General features: G+C 44.3%; 1 protein-coding gene across 1 annotated transcript in view; it reads right to left on the bottom strand.

The window, feature by feature from the left end:
- Positions 1-21,054, bottom strand: part of MDGA2 (MAM domain containing glycosylphosphatidylinositol anchor 2) — a 191,026-nt gene that overhangs the window by 81,393 nt on the left and 88,579 nt on the right. Inside the window, exon 6 of the mRNA XM_088166465.1 lies at positions 12,851-13,120. Within this exon, the coding sequence (XP_088022591.1) occupies positions 12,851-13,120 (270 nt within the window). The remainder of the gene's footprint in view (positions 1-12,850; positions 13,121-21,054) is intronic.

Below are 21,054 nucleotides of genomic sequence, written 5' to 3'. Positions count from 1 at the left end.
AAAAACCCCCAAAAACCACAAACAAACAAAAAGAACCCCCAAAAAACCCCAATAAAACAAACAAAAAGAACCCCCAAAAAACCCCAATAAAACAAACAAGAAAACACGAACAAACAAATTAAAAAAAAAAAAAAAAAGAGCAATTTGTGGCTGTCAGACCCAGAAAAAAAACCTCTGGTGAGGATTTTCCCAACCCCAACTTTCTCAGGCTCTGCCAGGGATTTTTTTCCCCAAATTAGAGCTTTCCTCTAATGCAAATAAAAGAATTAAAAAACAAAGATAAACCCCTGCTGGATAGGTGTTATTTTCTCTGTGTTTTGTTCTTCATTTCGTGTCCTGATTGTATTTAAATATTGGTTTCAATATTTAAATATTGGTTTCAATATTTAAATATTGGTTTCAATATTTAAATATTCGTTTCAATTTTCTCTTTTCCCATCTTGACAGACCACGGTGCTGTGTCTGACTGCCATCCCTCAAAGGGTTAATCCCCTAATAAACAGCCACGGAAATTTTCTATAATGAAGTAAAAATTTGGCTTTGCTGGAGGCCTAAATGTGATTTTGAACAGGGCTTTATTTATTTCTTTATTTGGGATTTATTCCCAAAATTCTACACAACACCAACTTGGAATCACCAGGATGAACCAGTTGGAAACTGGCACGGAATTAAACTCTGAGACACGAGCTTTATTTTATTTTATTTTATTTTATTTTATTTTATTTTATTTTATTTTATTTTATTTTATTTTATTTTATTTTATTTTATTTTATTTTTTGTGTGTGTGTGTGTGTGGAAATAACAGCACAAACAATGCTTACACACACAAAAAAAAAAACCCTCAATATTTTATGCAGATCTTTTTCAGGCTGAGGTTTTTGGTTTTTTGGGGTTTTTTTGGGGGTGGAAATAAATGAGATATCAGGTAGAAAATTGATATGATTTCATGATTTTTTTTTTTTTAGGATGAAATTCTTCCATGGTTCCCTGGGATGCTCCATCCCTGGAGATGAACTTGAAGGTTTCTTCCCACCCCAATAATTCTGGGATTTTTTGATGGGACCCCCTTAACCCTAACTCTAATTTTTGGACCTTCCAAATCACACGGATAATTTTTCTTAGGATCCCAAATCCTGATTAAATTCCATCATGGATATCCCAGCTCCTGCAGTGCTGTCACCCCCCACAATGAAATCCCAGCACCCAAATTAGGCTGAGCTGCTGCCAACCAAAATAATTCCTGAGATTTCAGGGATTTTTTTTTCCACCTCTGGAGAGATTTCCAGGTTTCTCCTCATCCCTCTCCTATCAGAGCACCAGAAAAAAAAAAAAAAAAAGGGAAATATCACCCTAAAATCACTGCTACAACCAGTGGGGTCACCTCCAATCCATCAGGAATCTCGAATCCAAGATTATCCAAGCCTCCAGTACAAATCCAATTTCATTCTCCACCTCCCACCAGAGAAAAGGAAATCTCAGGGTTCCAGATGGGAATTTTTGAGGGAAAACCTCCACAGGGACACAGCAACTCTGGAAAATCTCATTTCCCATCATCTACCTCAATCGAGGAGCATTTTAGCCTGGAATTCCAGCCTCAATCTCCAGGAGCAAAATATTCCTGCATCTCACTCACCTCAATTTTCATTCAATGAACCTCAAACTCTCCAAAACCCAACCCCCACCGACATCAAGAACCCCAGGGTTGGGATGATCCTGATTTTTGGGAGAATTATTCAGGATCAGCCATCATCCCAAGGCACAGATTTCAACCTTTCAAGGGCACAGATTTTTTTGATGAATACAAAATGCTCCTGACACAACCCCAAAATCCCTTTTTTTTTTTTTTTTTCCATCTGGATTTCCATCCCTTGTCCCCAGTCCCTCTCCAGCTCTCCTGGAGCCCCTTTAGGTCCTGGAAGGTTCTAGAGATTCCACACTTTGAACATACTCAAAAAATCTCACTCTGCTCCATCCACTAGAGGTGAAAATGTGAATTCAGACCCAATTTTGTTAATTCAGACCCAATTTTGTTTATTCTGACTCAATTTTTAAAATTCAGACTCAATTTTGTAAATTCAGACTCAATTTCTAAAATTCAGACTCAATTTTGGTAACTCTGACTCAATTTTGGTAATTCAGACTCAATTTTTAAAATTCCAACTCTTTTTTTTTATTATTCAGACTCAATTTTGTTAATTCCAACTCAAATTTTTAAATTCAGACTCAGTTTCATTAATTCTGACTCAATTTTGGCAATTCCGACTGAATTTTTAAAATTCAGACTCAATTTTGGCAATTCTGACTCAGTTTCATTAATTCTGACGCAGTTTTGTTAATTCCAACTCAATTTTGTAAATTCAGACTCAATTTCTAAAATTCAGACTCAGTTTTGTTAATTCTGACTCAATTTTTTAAATTCAGACTCAGTTTCATTAATTCCGACTCAATTTTGGTAATTCCAACTGAATTTTTAAAATTCAGACTCAATTTCGTTAATTCCAACTCAGTTTTGCTAATTCAGACTCAGTGTCATCAATTCAGACTCAATTTTTAAAATTCTGACTAAATTTTGTTAATTCTGACTCAATTTTGGGAATTCAGACTCAATTTTGGGAATTCAGACTCAATTTTGGGAATTCAGTTGCTCCTTGAACAACACAACTCTTTGGGACTTGCAATTCCCGTGCTGAAGGAGCACTGCCACCACCTGGAAAAGAATTAACTCTTCCAAAAACTTGGAAAATAATTAAAATTTATTTCTTTATTAAGTTGTCTTTTCAAAGTAGAGGGGGGGAAAAAAAAGCCTAAATTTGAGCTATTTACCCTCAGTCCCACAGGGTAGGAGAAGTTTCTTCCATTGAGGGAGGCAACTTTTTTTTTTTTTAGGAGAGAATGGAAAATTTGGTATTTTTCTAGGAAAAACATCATTTTGGCTGCTGTTCCTTAGTCCTAACCACATCTTAAAGCATCCAGCTGCTTGATTTGATTTACTCATTTATTATTTAATTTATTTACATTATTCATTGGCTTCTGTTGGTTTAAGGATGCTCCATGGCTTTAATCAAGATGGGATTTTTTTTTTTAATTTTTTTTTTTTTTTTTTTTGCACTTCTCTTTAGTGAGCAGCTCTCCTTCCCTTGGGAAAGCCTCAGCAAATTCCCAGGAATCAGCAAGACCCAGCTGGAATCACGAGGATGAACCAGTTGGAAACTGCCACAGAATTAAACTCTGAGGCACGAGCTGAGCTTTATTTTATTTTATTTTTCTTGTGTGTGTGGAAATAACAGCACAAACAATGCTTACACACACACACAAAAAAAACCCCTCAATATTTTATGCAGATCTTTTTCAGGCAAGGGAAAAACCAAAAAAAAACGTGGATGGGCACGACCAGAGCGACGTTTCAGCCCAAATTAGTTGCTCATAACCTCAATAAACTATTTTTATTTCTGAATTTTCAGCAGTTTCTCCTGCCTAGAACTGAACAAAGCCTGGCAGGGAAGTCAGGGTAACTTTCCTTTGTGGAAAAACAACAACTCCAAGGCAAGGAGAAGATGGCAGAACCTCAAAATTTGGGTCAAAGCTGTTTCTTGCAAGCAGAAGGGGCTGGAACTGGATGGTCTTTAAGGTTCTTCCAACCCAAACCATTCCATGACTCTGGATGAGGGCTCCAAAATCCCTTCACACCTTCCTGATTTCCACCACGTTGGGAACACCTGAGCTGAGCTTGATCCAAACCCACCAGGTAAAGGAAAAGGGGGTTTTTGTATCATTTCCTCCATCCACTAATCCCATAAAACAGTGGCTTGGATTTTCCTCATCTGTAAATTCCTGGAGCTCCCTATCCAGGTGGAAATTCCAAAATGCCACAAAAATGGAGCCATGCCATGGGTTTGGTCTCTGTGTCATCAGCCACATTTGAGGCATTGCTGAGAAATTTCCATGGGGTGAGACAGAGAAATAAAAGAGAAATCAAAGGTTGAGAGGATTTTACACAGCAGAGACAAAGGGGAATGGTTATGAACTGAAGGATTTGAAGGGATCTTGGGAATTGGGGATTCCTGGCTGGGCTGGAATTGCCAGATTTGCTGTGGCTGCCCCTGGATCCCTGGCAGTGCCCAAGGCCAGGTTGGACATTGGGACAGTGGGAGGTGTCCCTGCCATGGCAGGGCTGGAATGGGATGGGATTTAATCCCAAACCACTCTGGCATTCCCTGACCCTCAATCAGGGGCTGAGTTGCTTTGATCAAGCACCAGAAACCTGAGGCAGTTCCCTGATGGATCATTTTTGGTCATGGAGCTGCTCCAGGGCTGGAGCTGCTCTGGATCCAGGCTGGGAGAGCTGGGAATGTTCCCCTGGAGAGGAGAAGGATCCAGGGAGAGCTGAGGGCACCTAAAGGGGCTCCAGGAGAACTGGAGAGGGACTGGGGACAAGGGATGGAGGGACAGGACACAGGGAATGGCTTCAAACTGGGAAAGGGGAGATTTGGGTGGGATTTTGGGAATTGGGAATTCCTGGCTGGGCTGGAATTCCCAGATTTGCTGTGGCTGCCCCTGGATCCCTGGCAGTGCCCAAGGCCAGGTTGGACATTGGGACAGTGGGAGGTGTCCCTGCCATGGGATCAATGGAATGAAATCATCTTTAAGTCACTTCCAAACCATTCCAGGATTCTCTGATTAACCAGCACAATGTGGGTGCTGCTGCTGCAGACCCTTCCCAGCAGATTTTTTGGGAATGTCACCAGCACACAGAGCTCCAAAGGAGCAGCAAATGTGCAAATAAATCTGTAACAGTTCTGTGAGACTCAGCAAAGTGCCAGCCTCGCTCCAAGGAGGCCCCAAAGAACGAGGATGTGATCAAACAACCCGAGATGAAACAACTTTTGTCCTCAAACTCCTCACAAACAGTCCCTGCCCTCCCTCATTAATTATATTTTCAAAGTAATAAAAAGCAGTTCAGGATCTCAAGCAAGGCCGATTTGCATTCATCAGGTTCAGTTGTTTTTTTTCCCCACCCCCTCCCTGATCAACCCCAAATTTCCCTTTAATGCCTCAGAATGTTCCTGCCTCACCAATTTCCAGCAGCTCGAATTCCATCACTAAAACCACCAATTTCTGCTCCATTTTCTGCACCATTTTCAGAATTATGGACCCCTGGCTGCTTCCCAAGTGGAATGTTTGGATTTGTGCTTGCTGATGTTCTGTCCGTGTTTAACCTGTGACAACAGAGCTGTGGAGCAGCAAAACTCCCAATTTCTGCTTTTAACCTTCACTGAGCAGCCCGAGGAGGCTCCTCTGTGCCCTCCCCAGAGGAGCTTTGGAGTCATTCTGGTTGTTCCCCTTCACTTTGTGTCAGAGATTTTGCTCTGATTTGTTCACAGGGAACAAAGGGGAGAACCTGACCCCAGCGTTGTGGGGTCTCGGAGCAGATGTTGGAATTTTGGGAGCTCAGAATCCAGCCTGGCCCTTGCTCCTGAGCACCCAGCACGGGGAATTTCCCATATTCCAATATTTTCATCAGCCCTGACTCACTTCCAGGATCCTCCAAAATCTCTGGGAATTCATCTCCTGGGTCAGAGGAGCCAGGAAATCTTTCCTGGTGTCCAGGTGTGCCTGATCCCTTTATTTTCCTTCTCACATGTGGGAAAAAGAGTTTGTGGGCCTGGGAAAGATTCTCCACTTAATTTTTAGGGACAATGGACTACAGAGACCCAGCAAGGAAATGGCCAAAGATCCCAGAATTCCAGGATGGACCTTAAGGATTGTCCAATCCCAACCCATGAACAGGAACATTTTCCACTATCCCAGGATGCTCCAAGCCTCATCCAGCCTGGCCAAACCATCCTGGAATGATGGGATAAAATGGATGAAACAACAAAATCTGCTCCAGTACCCACATGGGAAGAGCCCTGCAGTCCATATTTAATTTTATCTGGAATTCCAGCCCAAATTGATCAATTTTCAGCCCAAAATCCTCTTTCCACTGAATAAAAACCATGGAATTCCTTCCCTGCTGTCTTGGCAGCAACTGGTCCACTGCTATCAAATCAACGGAAGGAAAATCCAAGTTTTTATCCCAAACTCTGAAGAGGCACCAAATTTTTCTTTATTCTGGCTGTGGGCAACAAAGTTGGGTCTGTCTTCAACATTCTCCAGGATTCCCTTAAACTCCATTATCCAAACAATTTAACAACTGTATAAAAGATTTTTTCCACTGGTGATTATCCCAGTGTGGCCATAAAACTTCATTCTTTGCATGAAAATACATTTTGACATTGTTCTGTGGATAAAAAAAATGGGAAAAACTCAGATTTGCTGTTGCCAAAAATTCACATTTGCTGTCGCGGACCAGGAAAATATTGGAGAGGAAAATAACAGAGAGGAAATCACAGATTTCTGGCTTAATTGTAAAACTTAATTATGAATAGAAGAGCAAAACCACACCCCAAATAACAGAGTTTGTGGATATCAACTCTGCATAATCAAAGTGTAGCACAGAATTCCAGACTGGTTTGGGTTGGATGAGTCCATAAATCCCCCCCAGAGCCACCCCTGGATGGCAGGGACACCTCCCACTGTCCCCATGTCCAACCTGGCCTTGGGCACTGCCAGGGATCCAGGGGCAGCCACAGCAAATCTGGGAATTCCAGCCCAGCCAGGAATTCCCAATTCCCAACATCCCACCCAAATCTCCCCTTTTCCACTTTGAAGCCATTCCCTGTGTCCTGTCCCTCCATCCCTTGTCCCCAGTCCCTCTCCAGCTCTCCTGGAGCCCCTTTAGGTGCCCTCAGCTCTCCCTGGATCCTTCTCCTCTCCAGGGGAACATTCCCAGCTCTTGGAAAAGCTCCAGCCCCAGAGCAGCTCCGTGGCCTCCTCCAACACATCCCCAACTTCCTTGTCCTTAAACACCCAGACCTGGATGTAATTCCAGTCATAGGGACCAGTCTGGGTCAAAAGGAAATCTCAAATAATTCATAATCCATTAAAAAACAAATTAATGAAATAAATAGTCTGAATTTTTAAGGACCACACTCCAACTTGCACCGCTCTCAAAATTCAAATTCCTTAAATTGGGCATTTGGGATCATGGAATTGCTCAGGTTGGGAAAGTCCTCTGAGATCACCAAGTCCAACCATCAATCGGTGCCACCCCTGTGGTCACCACTAAACCTTGTCCTCATCCCCCCAATTCCAGGGATTGTGCCCAAATCCCAGCCCTGGGCAGCCTCTCCCAGCACTTCCCAATCCATGAGGAAAAGATTTGGAGATAATTGAGAAAATGATTCTCCCTGGGAGTTCCCTTTGCAAACCAACACAGCCTGAAGCAAATTCCTGCTAAAAAAAAAAAAATTCCCTCGTGCTCCCAACATTTCAGCACCAGCTCCTCCTGCTCCTGTCAACACATTTTGAGATGGAAATTCCTGAAATCCTCAACTTCCAGCAGCTCTCCGGACAATTAAGATGTCAAACATTTTCTCCTAAAGCATCTCCAAACTTTTTAATATCGAGTAATTATTTGGCACTTCCAAGGCCAGATGCATTCCCAGTTGCAATTTAAATGCAAATCCCACGGAGAGCCTTCAGGTTTTGTCTCTGCTTTTAGAAACCGCTGCTAATTTTGCAAAGGAAAGGATTTTTCATTCCTGTTTTTTTCCGTGTGCTCGGCTTAATTAGCTCGGGGCTCCTTCGGAGCTGCTCTTTGGAAAGAGGGGGAGGTTTGGATTTCCTTTGAATGATGAAAATTTCAGTTTACAACTTGCTCCAGATCTGATCCGTTAAAAGAGATGAAGGCGAGATCAAAGGGGGAGAAACTCAGCGTGGTTCCTCCTTTAGAGGCTTTTAGAGGGAAAAATTCCACGGAAAGAGCTGGGAAAAGATGGAGGGGGGTGGGGAAGAGATGATCTCTGAGATCTCAAACCATTCCATAATTCCCAGAAATATCCAGGTGGGATTGAACTCAGGAGGTTCCTTCTCCAATCTCCAGCTCACATCAGGTTTTCCAAAGACTGAAGATGTCCAGGAATGGAAATTTCACAATTTCCCACCCTCAGCTCCCAGGAAAAACCAGGAGCTGTCCCAGTGGTGTCACTGGGTTTGGAGACAGAAATTGCTGTGTCCTTCCATTTCTCCTGATGGGAAGATGCTTCCTCCCTGATTTTAATGATGGATCCTGGATGAGATCCCAACAGATTCACAAGAGGCTGAAATTCCAAAAATTGCAGGAATTTGACCAAGAAGAATCAGAGACAACTTAGCAGCTGGAATTTTGTCACTTTTAAAACGCCAAGCAGAAGAAAAAGGGGAAAAACTCAAAATATTTCCTAAGTTCCCAAATCCCATTTTGCCCAGACATGGATGTGTGGCCAGAGCAGTGGATTGGGGTTGTCCCATCCCACAAGAAAATGGGAATTCAGGAGTCTTGTCACAAGCCAGACAAGGATTGGGATATAAATAAAACCCTTCAGAAAAGCTGCCACAACCCCCAGTGGGCTCTGCCCTTGCCAAACAAATTTTAAATCTTTGGAATGTTGCAGCTGGATGTTTTCCAGATCCTTTACAAAGTTTAATTCTTGTGCCAAAGCTGTCCCGAGGGAAAAAAAAAAAAAAAAAAAAAAAAAAAAAAAAGTTTTCCTGCCCCAAAGTGATCCATTGGAAATCTTCCCTCATTTCTTTGCACATGAAACTCCCTCATTCCCAAGATTTCCACACTGGATTATCCCAATTCCTGCTTTTGGGGTGACTCAGAAGCTTTGTTGGAGCTCAGGATTTCCTTAGAGCCTGGATTCTTCCAATATGGGATGCATTTCCCTGCCACACTTTTTCTCCCACTCTTAAATAACTCCAAACAACATCGGGATCCTATAAAAATTCCCATAATTATTTATCAGATTGGGCAGACTCCTAAAAATCCCAGTCTCAGTTGCTTGATGCAGCAGGAAAAATGTCTTAAAACACATTTCAGGGGCAGCAAAACATCAGAAGGAATCACTGTGAACTCATCCTTCTCCTCTTGGGGTCCTCCTCCTCCAAGAGGAGAAAAAACTTGGAAAAAATCAACTTTATCTCTGCCAAAAAGAAAATGTTGGTTAAAGTACCCAGAGCTTGTCATGTGTTATCAGCCAGGATCTATAAAAATGTTAAAGTACAGCACAAACCCTGCCAAAACAATTATCAGCTTTAGTAATTAATAACTTCTGCCAATCAAGAGTGAGAATAAACTTTATCCATGGAATCCTGGGATCAGTGAGGATGGAAAAGAGCTCCAAGGTCACCAAATCCAACCTGTGCCCAATTCCCACCCTGTGCCCATCCCAGAGCTCTGAGTGCCACCCCCAGGAATTGCTGGGACACCTCCAGGGATGGGCACTCCAAACCTCCCTGGGCACTTCCAATCCCTGCCCACCCTTTCCATGGGGAAATTCCTGCTGCTCTCCACCCTGAGCCTGCCCTGGCCCAGCCTGAGGCCGTTCCCTCTCCTCCTGTCCCTGTTCCCTGGGAGCAGATCCCAAATCCCCCCGGCTGTCCCCTCCTGGCAGGGAGTTGTGCAGAGCCACAAGGGCCCCCCTGAGCCTCCTTTTCTCCAGGCTGAGCCCCTTCCCAGCTCCCTCAGGAATTCTCCATTCCCTTCCCAGCTCCCTCAGGAATTCTCCATTCCTTTCCCAGCTCCCTCAGGAATTCTCCATTCCCTTCCCAGCTCCCTCAGGAATTCTCCATTCCCTTTCCCAGCTCCCTCAGGAATTCTCCATTCCTTTCCCAGCTCCATTCTTTTCCCTGGACACTCTCCAGCCCCTCCAGATCCTTCCAGAATTGAGGGATCCAGAACTGGGCACAGCTCTCGAGGTGCTCCAGCAGTTCCAGCACAGGGGACAATCAGGACAATCCCATCCCTGTTCCTGCTCCCACACAATCCCTGATCCAATCCCGGTGCCTTTGGATTCTTTCCCACCTGGCCACACCTGGGCTCATGTCCAGTCACTGTCCCCAGCACCCCCCAGGACAAAATGGGGAAAAAAAAAAAATTTCCACCTGGCCACAAGGAGAGGGATCAGGTGAATCCCACCTCCCAAAATCCCTCCTGATAAATCCTTCCAGACACGTGGTGCCCAACAGGCTCCTCATGATCTCCTCCAGAGCAGCAAATTCCCTTCAAAATCCAATTCCTGCTCACAAAAATTCCCAGAAGTCCTAATGAAAGGGCAGGAGGATCAATAAACCATCTCCGTTTTTATAGGAGAGCCTTTTATGAACTCATCCATGAGCCTCCGGTCTGGGAAGAGCTGACAGGCCTGAGCCTGTGGCAGAAAATAAAATTAAATGGATTTATTCAACTCCAAAGCTCCACTTTGCCCCACGTTCATTCCCAGAGCTGTAAACTTTTAGGGAGCACTGGGAATTTATGGCTGTAGGAACATTCGGGATGAGGAGATCAGGTTTGCTTGGTTAAAACCTTTTGCAATCCTATCACAGAGGGCATTTCTCCATGGAGGAGATGTCTGTGGATATTCACCAAGGCCTTTGGAATTCTCCAGCCAGGAAATCAGATGGAAAATCAGAATTTTTAAAGCTGGAAAAGCCCTCAGAGATCATCGAGCCAAGGTGTGATCCCAGCACTGCCAAGGCCACCATGGACCCACATCCCAAAATTGATTCCATTCTCCCACATCCCTTTTTCTCAGGATACAGAGAAAAAAAAAAAAAAATGGATGGAAAAGAAAACCCCTCCTTCTCCAGTTTCATGGAAAAACCAAGATTTTAGGATTTTAGCTTTCCAAACTAGCCCCCAGTGATTCCAGGCAGCCACCACATGTGCCAAACCCAAAATTCCTAAATTTATTCCATTCTCGAACTTGCTGGGAGCTTTTCCCAGAATACAAAGAAAAAAAAAATAGGACGGAAAAAAGGAAAAAAAGCCCATTCTGCCAATTCCATGGAAAAACCAACATTTTAGGATTTTAGAATTCCCAGCCATCCTCAGGCAGTGACCATACATGCCAGAAATTTATTCCATTTATTCCACACATCCTGAAATTTATTTCATTTTGCTTCCTGGGAGCTTTTCCCAGAGAGGAAAAGAAGGATGTGGAAAATCTCCTTGTGCCATTTTCATGGAAAATCCAACATTTTAGGATATTAGAATTCCCAAGCAACCAACACCAGATGATTCCACAAGTGCCAGACCCCCATCCTTAAATTTATTCCATTCTCCAACTTGCTGGGAGTTTTTTCCCGAATACAAAGAAAGAAAGGAAAAAAAAAAAAATAAAAGAAAAGGAAAAAAGAGCCCCTTTTGCCAATTCCATGAAAAACCAACATTACCCCAAATCCACCTCAGGGATAAAATTCCAGAGCCTTTCCCATGCTCTGGTGCTCAGCAGCTCATTCCAATTGATGGGATCTGGGGACATTCCACAGGTGCTGAAGTCCAACCAGCCTTAATTTTATTTCATTTTATCCTTTGCTCCCTTAAAAAAAAAAGAGAAATTCCTAAAAAAACCCCTTTGGGATATAGGACAGAAAAACAGGAGGAAGGCAGGTGTAGAGAACAAAATCCTAGGATTTTTATTTAATTTAAAAAGCAACAAAAGTTCATTAATTTCTCAATCTGAGCTTCCTCCTACTTTTATTCCTTAATATTTTTTTAGCAGCCACACCCAGAGTTCACACACAGTTTTTAAAGGGATAATCCACACAATCCTGGCCTTAAAAGGGATTTCCCTGGAGTGCTTTTTGTTCGGGAAGAGCTTTTGTGCTGCTGTTGAGCACGGCCATTATTTTCTATTTCAGCTGACAGGGAATCCCACCCCTTGGAAAAATAAACTCCAAGGATGAGGTTTCCACTGCCCAGAAGGCAAAAGTCACACAGGCAGAGTCAAATTAAAATTAATTAGAATTAAAAATGTGCTGTGGGAAAGAAGGAGGGATCTGGGAATGGGAGAAGTTGCTCAGGAGGGAATAAATGGAACAGGATGTCCAGGAATGGGATGGAGCCCCCATTCCTGTAGGGATTTAAAACCCTGTGGATGTGGCACTTGGGGACATGGGGTGGCCTTGGCAGTGATGAGGATGATTGGATTCGATGGTCATGGAGGATTTTCCAACCTCAGCAATTCCATGGTTCCATGATTTTCACACAGCCTGACACCCCCTTCCCAACCCTGCCAATGCTCTTGGCTTGAAGAACAAGGGAACTTGAAGAAAGGGAACCACTTTCCCTGGAAAATGTTTCTGTGACTTTCCCTGTGTCCCAATCTGATGTGCAGGTGTCCTTCAAGGACGTTATCCAGCATTTTCCTCTCGTACTGGATGGAGGAACCACACTGGAATCAGAGAATCCTGGAATGCTTGGGGTGGAAGGGACCTTAGAGCCCATCCCATTCCCTCCCTTCCAGGAGGAAATTCCATGATTTGGTGGATTTCTTGGCAGGGTTGCTGACATTGTTGGAAGGAACCTTAGAGCCCATCCCATTCCCTCTTTTCCAGGAAGAAATTCCATGATTTTCCAGCAGGACTCACCCCTGATGATAATGTTGGTGGATTTCTTGGTGGGGTTGGAAGGGACCTTAGAGCCCATCCCATTCCCTCCTTTCCAGGAGGAAATTCCATAGAAATTCCATGGACTCATCTCTCACAATGATGTTGGTGGATTTCTTGGCGGGGTTGCCCATATTGTTGGAAGGGACCTTAGAGCCCATCCTGTTCCCTCTTTTCCAGGAGGAAATTCCATGATTTTGCATGGACTCACCTCTGACGATGATGTTGGTGATTTTTTGGCGGGGTTGGAAGATACCTTAGAGCCCATCCCATTCCCTTTTTTCCATGAAGAAATCCCATGGGAATTCCATGGACTCACCTCTGACGATGATGTTGGTGGATTTCTTGGCGGGGTTGCCCACGTTGTTGTTGGCGATGCAGCTGTAGGAGCCGGAATCCTCGGAGCTGATGGCTGGGATGGTCAGGGTGCCCCCGTTCAGGACGGTCCTGGGGGGCAGGACCCCCCCAGACCTGACCCAGGTGAGGCTGGGCGCCGGCTCCCCCCCGGTGGTCACGCACACCAGGGTGATGGCTTCTCCTGGGTTCACCACGATGGGGTCGTCCACGAGGAGCTTGATGGAAGGGGAGGCTGCAAAAACAGCAGGGATCAAAAAAAAAAAAAAATCAGGGAATGGTTGGGATTGGAAGGGATCTAAAATGGCATCCAGAGCCAGCCCTGCCATGGCAGGGACACCTCCCACTGTCCCAATGTCCAACCTGGCCTTGGACATTCCAGGGATCCAGGGGCAGCCTCAGTAAATCTGGGAATTCCATCCCAACCAAGAATTCCCAACATCCCATCCATCCCTGCCCTCTGGCACTGGGAATCCATTCCCTGTGTCCTGGCCCTCTCTGGTTTCTTGTTCCAGCTCTGACTGGTTGTTCCAGTAAGGAAAGGAGAAAGAGATAAAGAAAAGCAGGGAGAGTTATATCCATGGAATCACAAAATCATGGAATGGTTTGGGTTGGAAGAGACCTCAAATCCCATCCCAGGGACACCTCCCACTGTCCCAATGTCCAACCTGGCCTTGGACATTCCAGGGATCCAGGGGCAGCCACAGCAAATCTGGGAATTCCAGCCCAGCCAGGAATTCCCAATTCCCAACATCCAACACAAATCTCCTCTTTTCCAGTTTGAAGCCATTCCCTGTGTCCTGTCCCTCCATCCCTGTCCCCAGTCCCTCTCCAGCTCTCCTGGAGCCCCTTTAGGTGCCCTCAGCTCTCCCTGGATCCTTCTCCTCTCCAGGGGAACATTCCCAGCTCTCCCAGCCACAGCTGCTCTGGGCATGCACAGGCAGGCAAAAAGGAATTGGTAAAGAACTTCCTTGGCATGGAAAGCCTGTTCTCCTCAAGTCAGATCCTGCCACTCATCCTCATCCTCATCCTCATCCTCATCCTCATCCTCATCCTCATCCATCCCTCTTCATCCACCTTTTCCCCTCTGAACTCCTGGGAATTTGGCTGCTGGGATGAATCCCTGGAGTTTGAATCCAGAGAGGCCCCTGGGACATCATCACTGCCCATGGAGACACTGAACAGCCCCGGGCAGAGGAGTTTTCCCTCTCTGGGATGGACAACCTGCAGCTCACACCTAATTCCCATAGAATTCCATAAAATTCCCACAAAATTCCCATAAAATTCCCATAAAATCCTCATCAAATCCTCATAAAATCCTATGACCAGGTATATTGGGAGATGCTGCTCTGGGAAAGAAGTGGTTAAATTTAATTCTCGTCTCTTGTCTCTCCTTTTCCATAAAATATTTCCATGTGATAGAAGAGGAGCAAATGGGCAATAATAAGGGACAGAGCAGCAATTCATTGGAAAATCGAGTTATAAATAAAATATTAATAATATTAATAACAATATTAGTAATATTAATATAAATAATATTAATATAAATAATATTAATATAGAAATACTATAAATGTTATCAATACTATGAATGTTATAAATATTGTTTAAATATAGATATAGATATAAATATAGATATAGATATAGATATAGATATAAATATAGATATAAATATAGATATAAATATAGATATAAATATAGATATAAATATAGATATAAATATAGATATAAATATAAATTATAAATATAAATATAAATATAAATATAGATATAAATATAAATATAAATATAAATATAAATATAAATATAAATATAAATATAAATATAAAATCACACTCTGAGCTGTGACATTCTGTGTCCCCTGTGGTGAGGGATCCACCCTTGCTGGATCCAGGCTTTGCTCCAAGGCATCCTTTAAGCTGCATTAATAATGAACCAATGTATAAATATCCATTGCTAGGCCAGGAAAAGCAGCAATTCCACCCAAAAAAAAAAAAAAAAACCCCGAAAAAAAAAAGCAGGAATAAAGGTGAAGGATTGACATTCTGGGCCAAGAATGGCAGCAAAAGTGGTAATAAAAAGGGAAAGGCAATAAAAATGTTACATTCCAAAATCACATCCCCATCCTTGCTGTTACAGGGACATATTCCCGGGTGCTCTGCTTTAGATGGGAATCTTATTTCAATATTCAAGGAACACAAACAAAGCACTAGAGGCAAATACAAGAATCAGCCATAAAAATCAGAGTTTGCTTCATTTGGGCTTCACCCAGGACGAATTTGCTTTGTCTGCATTTGGAAGTGAGAACGAAAAAAAAAAAAAAAAAAAAAGGGAAGAGTTTCCTTTTGTGCCTGTCCTGGCACTGGGAGAACTGGGAATTTCATATTCATGGAATATTCTGAGTGGATCATTGATTCCCCCCAAGGAATATCCTGAATATTGGGAATATTGGGAAGGGATCCCAAGGATCATCCAATCCCTGCACAGACCCCCCAACAATCCCACCCTGGGCATCCCTGGTGTCCAAACCCTCCTGGAGTTGTGGCAGCCTCGGGAATGTCACAATTCCCTGGGAATTGTGGAATTTTGGGACTTTTCCCTGCTGTCCATCCCATCCCCCCCTGGCACAGCTCCAGCCACTCCCTCAGTCCAGCCCTTGCTCACCAGGAGGAAACTCCTCAGGAGAGCAGAGATTCCCAATCCAAACTCTCTCTCTCTCTCTCTTCCCGTTCCTCCCAATTTTCAGACTCCTCAAATCCTTCCCAACGTGAATTCCTGGTTCAGGAAATTTCAAACCAAAGGAATTGGGCTCTAAAACCCAGACCCACACCAGCCAGCTGTGCCAGCTGTGCCAGCTGTGCCAGGGTCTCTCTGCTCACACCCTCTGAGCTCTTCTTCTTCCATGGATCCCCAGTTTAGGATTCCAGCTGGGAAACTGGGAATTGTGCCAAGTTTTCTGTTTAAGGAGGGTTTTTTGGGGGGGGAGAAGGTGACAAAAACAAGGAACCAGGTACAACCAGAACCTGTGGGGTCATCACCAACACCCAGCTGGCACCCATTTCCCTCTCCCTTCCTCTCTCCTGGGTTTCATCATTTCTCCTGAGCAATTCCAGCAAGGAGCTGCTCTTTGCTCTCACTTCCCATCAAATCTCCAGACAGGGAACAAGGGAAGCACGGATAATCCTTCCAAACTTGAAGCAAAAGATAAAAGCACCGATGTCAAGCCAAGCTGGTGGGGCCATTTCCATAATCCTGCAGATGAAAGGAGCCCTCTGCCATCCCCCAGGAACAAAGTGGGGTGGGATAAAAAGGTTGGGACACATCCCTTTCATCCTGCCACTCCAAACAGCAAGTACATGGAAATGAGGGTTTGGATACAGCATTTCCCTTTATTTACACCACAAGCTTCACTCTCAGCTCCAATCCCCCCCAAAAAAAGCAGACAGAAATCCCTGGATTTCTGCAGCCACGGCAAGCTGGATTTAATCTGAAGAATATTAAGAAATTGAGGAAGGTTGTTGAGGTTTTCAGCAGGCAGGACTCAGTGGAGCAGATAAAGGGAATATTCACAATATCCCCAATATTCACAAATGAGCCTTTAATTTGATATTTCTCTGCTAAAGGAGAAAGGAAGGGGGAGTTACAGCCAGGGAATCATGGAACCCTGGAATGGTTTTTGGAGCCTCTAAGGAAACACTAGAATGTTTTTTAACTTTTACCAGAACATGTCCTACTTCTCAGGCATCTAAGACCTTTTACTCACTAAAAGCACTTAAAACTTAGTTTATTTACTTACTTATTCACTTTATCTATTCACTTATTCCATTCAAAGACTTTAATTCAATCCTTGCACTCCTAACTTACCGACTCCAACAGGAAACATCCCCAAAACTCTCCTGGAGCACTTTACCCAAACACCACATCGTGTCCTAAGGGCTCTGCATCCCCGCTGCCCTTTTGGGAGCCGCGATTTCCGAGCACCAACCCCACATTTGGGAGTGGGGCACGGCTTGGCAGGGCACAAAGAGAGCGGCAGAGCCCCTGGGAGCTCCTCCCCTGGCAGAACAAAGCTCCACTGATGCGAGGGGATGCTCCTGCTGCAGCTGCAGCCTCGGCAAAGGGGCTCCCATTCAGAGCTCTCCGTGTGCGAGAGCATCCCGGGCATTTCTGAGCTGCCTGGGAAGCCGAGGGAGCCGCTCACAAAGTGCCCTTGGAATTCCACACGGGGGTCACAACACCCAGCCCCTGCTGCTCCGGCCACCCCCAGGAATTTCAGTGGGAATTCCATCCGTTCCTGTGGCTTCGAGTTAAAGGCAAGTCAGGCAGATGGATGGAGATTGATTAGGAAATTAATAATTAATGGCTGCTACATTGCCCAGTCCTCACGAGGTGCTAAACCAGCAGCAAACACATCCTGGGCTTGATTAATGAGTGGGGCAAGGCTTGCTCACACTCAGCACAAACCCAGCACCCTTTAAGTCATCATTAACACTCTTAATTAAACCAGGCTGCAGAGCACTTGGACCAGAGAAGCTGTGGCTGCTCCATCCTTGGAATGTTCCAGGCTGGATGGGGTTTGGGAGAGGGGAAGGTGTCCCTGCCCTGCAGGGAGTGCACTGGGATAATCCCAAACCTGCAGGAAAAAAACCCTGGGCTTGATTAATGAGTGGGGCAAGACTTAGAACAAACCCAGCACTCGTTGAGTTAAAACTCTTAATTAGACCAGACTAATTAAGGCCAAGCACATGGACCACAGAAGCTGTGGCTGCTCCATCCTTGGAATCTTCCAGGCTGGATGGGGTTTGGAAAATCCTGATCCAGGGAGTGGATTGGGAAATCCTTAAGGTCCCATCCCACCCAAACCATTTGGGGATTTATTGCAGGATCTGATGAAGATGTTGAAGGAATTTTAGCCTGGGATGGGGAGCTGAGGCTGGAATTGCACTGGGAGGAAAATCCATCTGTCATTCTTGGAGCAGCCCGAAAAAAAAAAATAAAAAAAAAAATCCCCTGCCAACGTGTCATAATTACAGTGAGACAAATAGAGGTATTTAGGCTGGATGTATGGAATTGAGGAAATGTCACAATTGGCTTTAGGGATTACTGGAAATGCAGAAGAAACCCAATAATTTAATAGCAATATCAAAGTACAGGCAGCAAGTCGTGTCCTTGACAAGGCTCTCAGCTGTGATGAATAGAAATGAAAGGACATTATTTCCTCCAGTTTGGGGCATTATTTGAAAGGCAGAACCGAAGTAATAGAAAATAATTGAATTATATTTTTATATCCATTGCTGTGTGTGCATCCATTTCATTTACAGCCAGCGTTTCTTGCAGGAGCACAAAGCCAATATTCCTAAGGAGAATCATTCCTAACAGCAAGGCTGGAACAGCATTCCTGGAACTATTGACTCCACAAAGTCCCAACAGCAGGGGATTGGAATTCCCAGATTTTGAGTTCGAATCAGAAAATCCCACAATGGGATTGGGAGGGAGCTTAAAACTCCACCCCTGTCCCAGGCTGCTCCAAACCCAATGTCCAACCTGGCTTTGGACATTCCAGGGATCCAGGGGCAGCCACAGCAAATCTGGCAATTCCAGCCCTGCCAGGAATTCTTTCCATAAATCCAACCTAAATCTCCCTTCCTTCAGCTCCATTCCCCAGCATTTTTTTTAATCTATTTTTACTTCTATTTTACAGGGCAAAAATAAACTTTTTTTTGCCCACCCCTGCAATAGGGCAGGTCCTTTCTTTTCAGCATCAGGCCTTCAAAAAACCCAAATTACCCCTAAAAAAAAAAAAATAAATCCAGGGAAAAACAGAAGAAAAAAAAAATCCTAAAACTGAACAAGTGATGAAAATCTCTTTTATACTTTTCTATATTTATCCTCTGCTGCTACAGAGAGATCCCAGTGGAAGTTGCACACCACGTGAAATGAGGAGAAAATTCTCCAGCTCAACAGTTCTGGAGTTCTAGAACAGTTCTAGTTCTAAAACCATTGTTTTTAGGCAAAAAACCAAATATTTCTCTTCCATCTCATCTTTCATTTTGACTTTTTCTTTTCTCCCATCTCCTTTTCACTGCCTTGAAATTTCCAGCACTGCCAGATCAAGAAGAAACAAAGAGAAGCTTCTCAAATCCCAAATCTTTCAGGTTTGTGCCCTTTTTTTGACTGGATACCTGGAATAACTGAGGTAAAAAATATTCCCAGAGCAGCTTTAAGCATTGCAAGGCTTTGGGATCATCATGGAACGGCTCCTCCTGGAGTGCTTTGGGTTGGAAGAGACCTCAGAGATGTTCCAATCCCAACCCCTCCTGTCACAGGCAGGATTTAGGGTTTTCCCTGGATCACAGGAGCAATTTCCAGCTGCTGAAACACCTGGATGTGTCCTGGGAACAAAGGGGAAAGTGTCCCTCGATGGCCAGAGCCACCCTTGGCTGTGTCCCTGAACCTCCCCCGGGGGTCCCTGAGCAGTCACTGCTCCTGCCAGGGATTAAAAAAGAGAAAAAAACCAAAAAACAAAAAACAAAAATCCTATTTTTCAGTCTGCCCCGAAATAAAGAGGCTTAAAGTTGAGGCAAGAGCAAGATCATTTTGTCTGTGTCAAAAATGGAAAATCCTGACGTTCAGGGAGCAGAGAGGGGATAGAAATAAAGAATGGAATTCTCAGAGAATTGCCAATTGGAATATCCTGAGTGGGAAACATCCACGAGGATCACGGAGCCCAACTCCTGTCCCAGCACCAGACCCCCCAAAATTCCCACCCTGGGCATCCCTGGTGTCCAAACTCTCCTGAAAATGGAAAACTAGAAATAAATGTCATTCTAAATCATCTTGCTGAAGGTTTTCCAGCTCAGCTCAGGGTTTTTATATTCCCAAATATCCCTGTCCCAATCCCTGCACTCCTCTCTATCCTCAGCACCCTTTTTCCCTCCTCCTCCAACTTTTCCAGAATTCCTCTTCTTTCTGAGCCTCCTTTCAGGAAAGGGAATGAAATCTCATTATTTCAATGAGGATCAACTGGTCAGGCCTCAGTCCATATTCCTCATTTCATGTCACCTCATTTGCTTCTCTTGTTTTCACTTCCTATCAGGTTTTTGTTATTTTTTTTAAATTTTCCCTCTTCAGTTCTCTGTCTCTTTGTTTACCTTTTTTCCCCTGATTTTTGGGATACAAATGGAAATAATTTGGCAAGTTTTAGTTCTTTTCACTGCACCTCATTTCATCTCAGTACATTTGGTTGCAGTCACTCCATTTCAAATTTTCTAGTTTTTCTTTTGTTTTAATTGAGCACATCTCCTTCCCAGACTGTTCCACTCTATCCTCCAATTCCAAGATTTCCTTCCCTTTCCTGAAATGAAGTGGGGCTGCAGCTTTGATGATTCACATTTTTGTGCCCCTTTGTTTTTCCTCTCCCTTTCTCCTCTCACTTTGATCCCTCCCTTCAGCACCTCAAATCCATCACGGAATTGTCCCATCCCTGCTAAATTTCCATCCATGTGGGATTAAATCCATCCCAGCCACTCCAAAGTCAGACCTGGAGCCGAGGTCGTGGATCTAAGAGTCCCTGGAGCACAATTCCAGCTTTCCAAAAATAGAAGGGATGAGCTGTTCCTCAATTCCCCGAGTGCAGCTCTGCCTGGACAGCTCAGCCCAGCCCTGTGCAACAGCCACATCCTCATTAATTAGGGATGATTGGCTAATGAGGAGCTGCCGAGGACGGAGATTTTGGAGGACACAACCCGGGCAAGGAGCAAACATCAGCAACGTGCTCAGGAAAAGGGAGCTGGGATGCAGGGGATGGATGGGAAGGGAATTTGTTGGGAATTTGTTGGGAATGCAGGGAAGCAGCTCAGGGAACGTGGAGGGCTCAGCATTCCCTCAGGGCTCAGCTTCTCCAAGGAGATCAGCAGGACCTGGTGTGGGACACACCTTGAGAAAGTCAGAAAATTCCAGCCTGAAAAATATTCCAGGCTGGATCTTCTCAGCTCTGTTCCCAGCCCATGAGCTGCTCCAGCTCAAGGCCAGGGAGAATTTCTCCCAGGGTGATAATTTGGTCACAATAAAAAGGAATTAATACCAAAATCAAACCCCTGTTGTGGTGTGTGCCCAGGCCCTGGCCATGGGGTGTCTTCTCTCTGAACCAATCTCCTTTTCTCTGCTCTG

This window comes from Sturnus vulgaris, chromosome 6 (genome assembly GCF_052056855.1).
Source record: "Sturnus vulgaris isolate bStuVul1 chromosome 6, bStuVul1.hap1, whole genome shotgun sequence".
Taxonomy (NCBI): Eukaryota; Metazoa; Chordata; class Aves; order Passeriformes; family Sturnidae; genus Sturnus; species Sturnus vulgaris.
The sequence above is the reverse complement of the archived record's forward strand: the minus strand, read 5'-3'. Positions and strand labels throughout refer to the sequence as shown.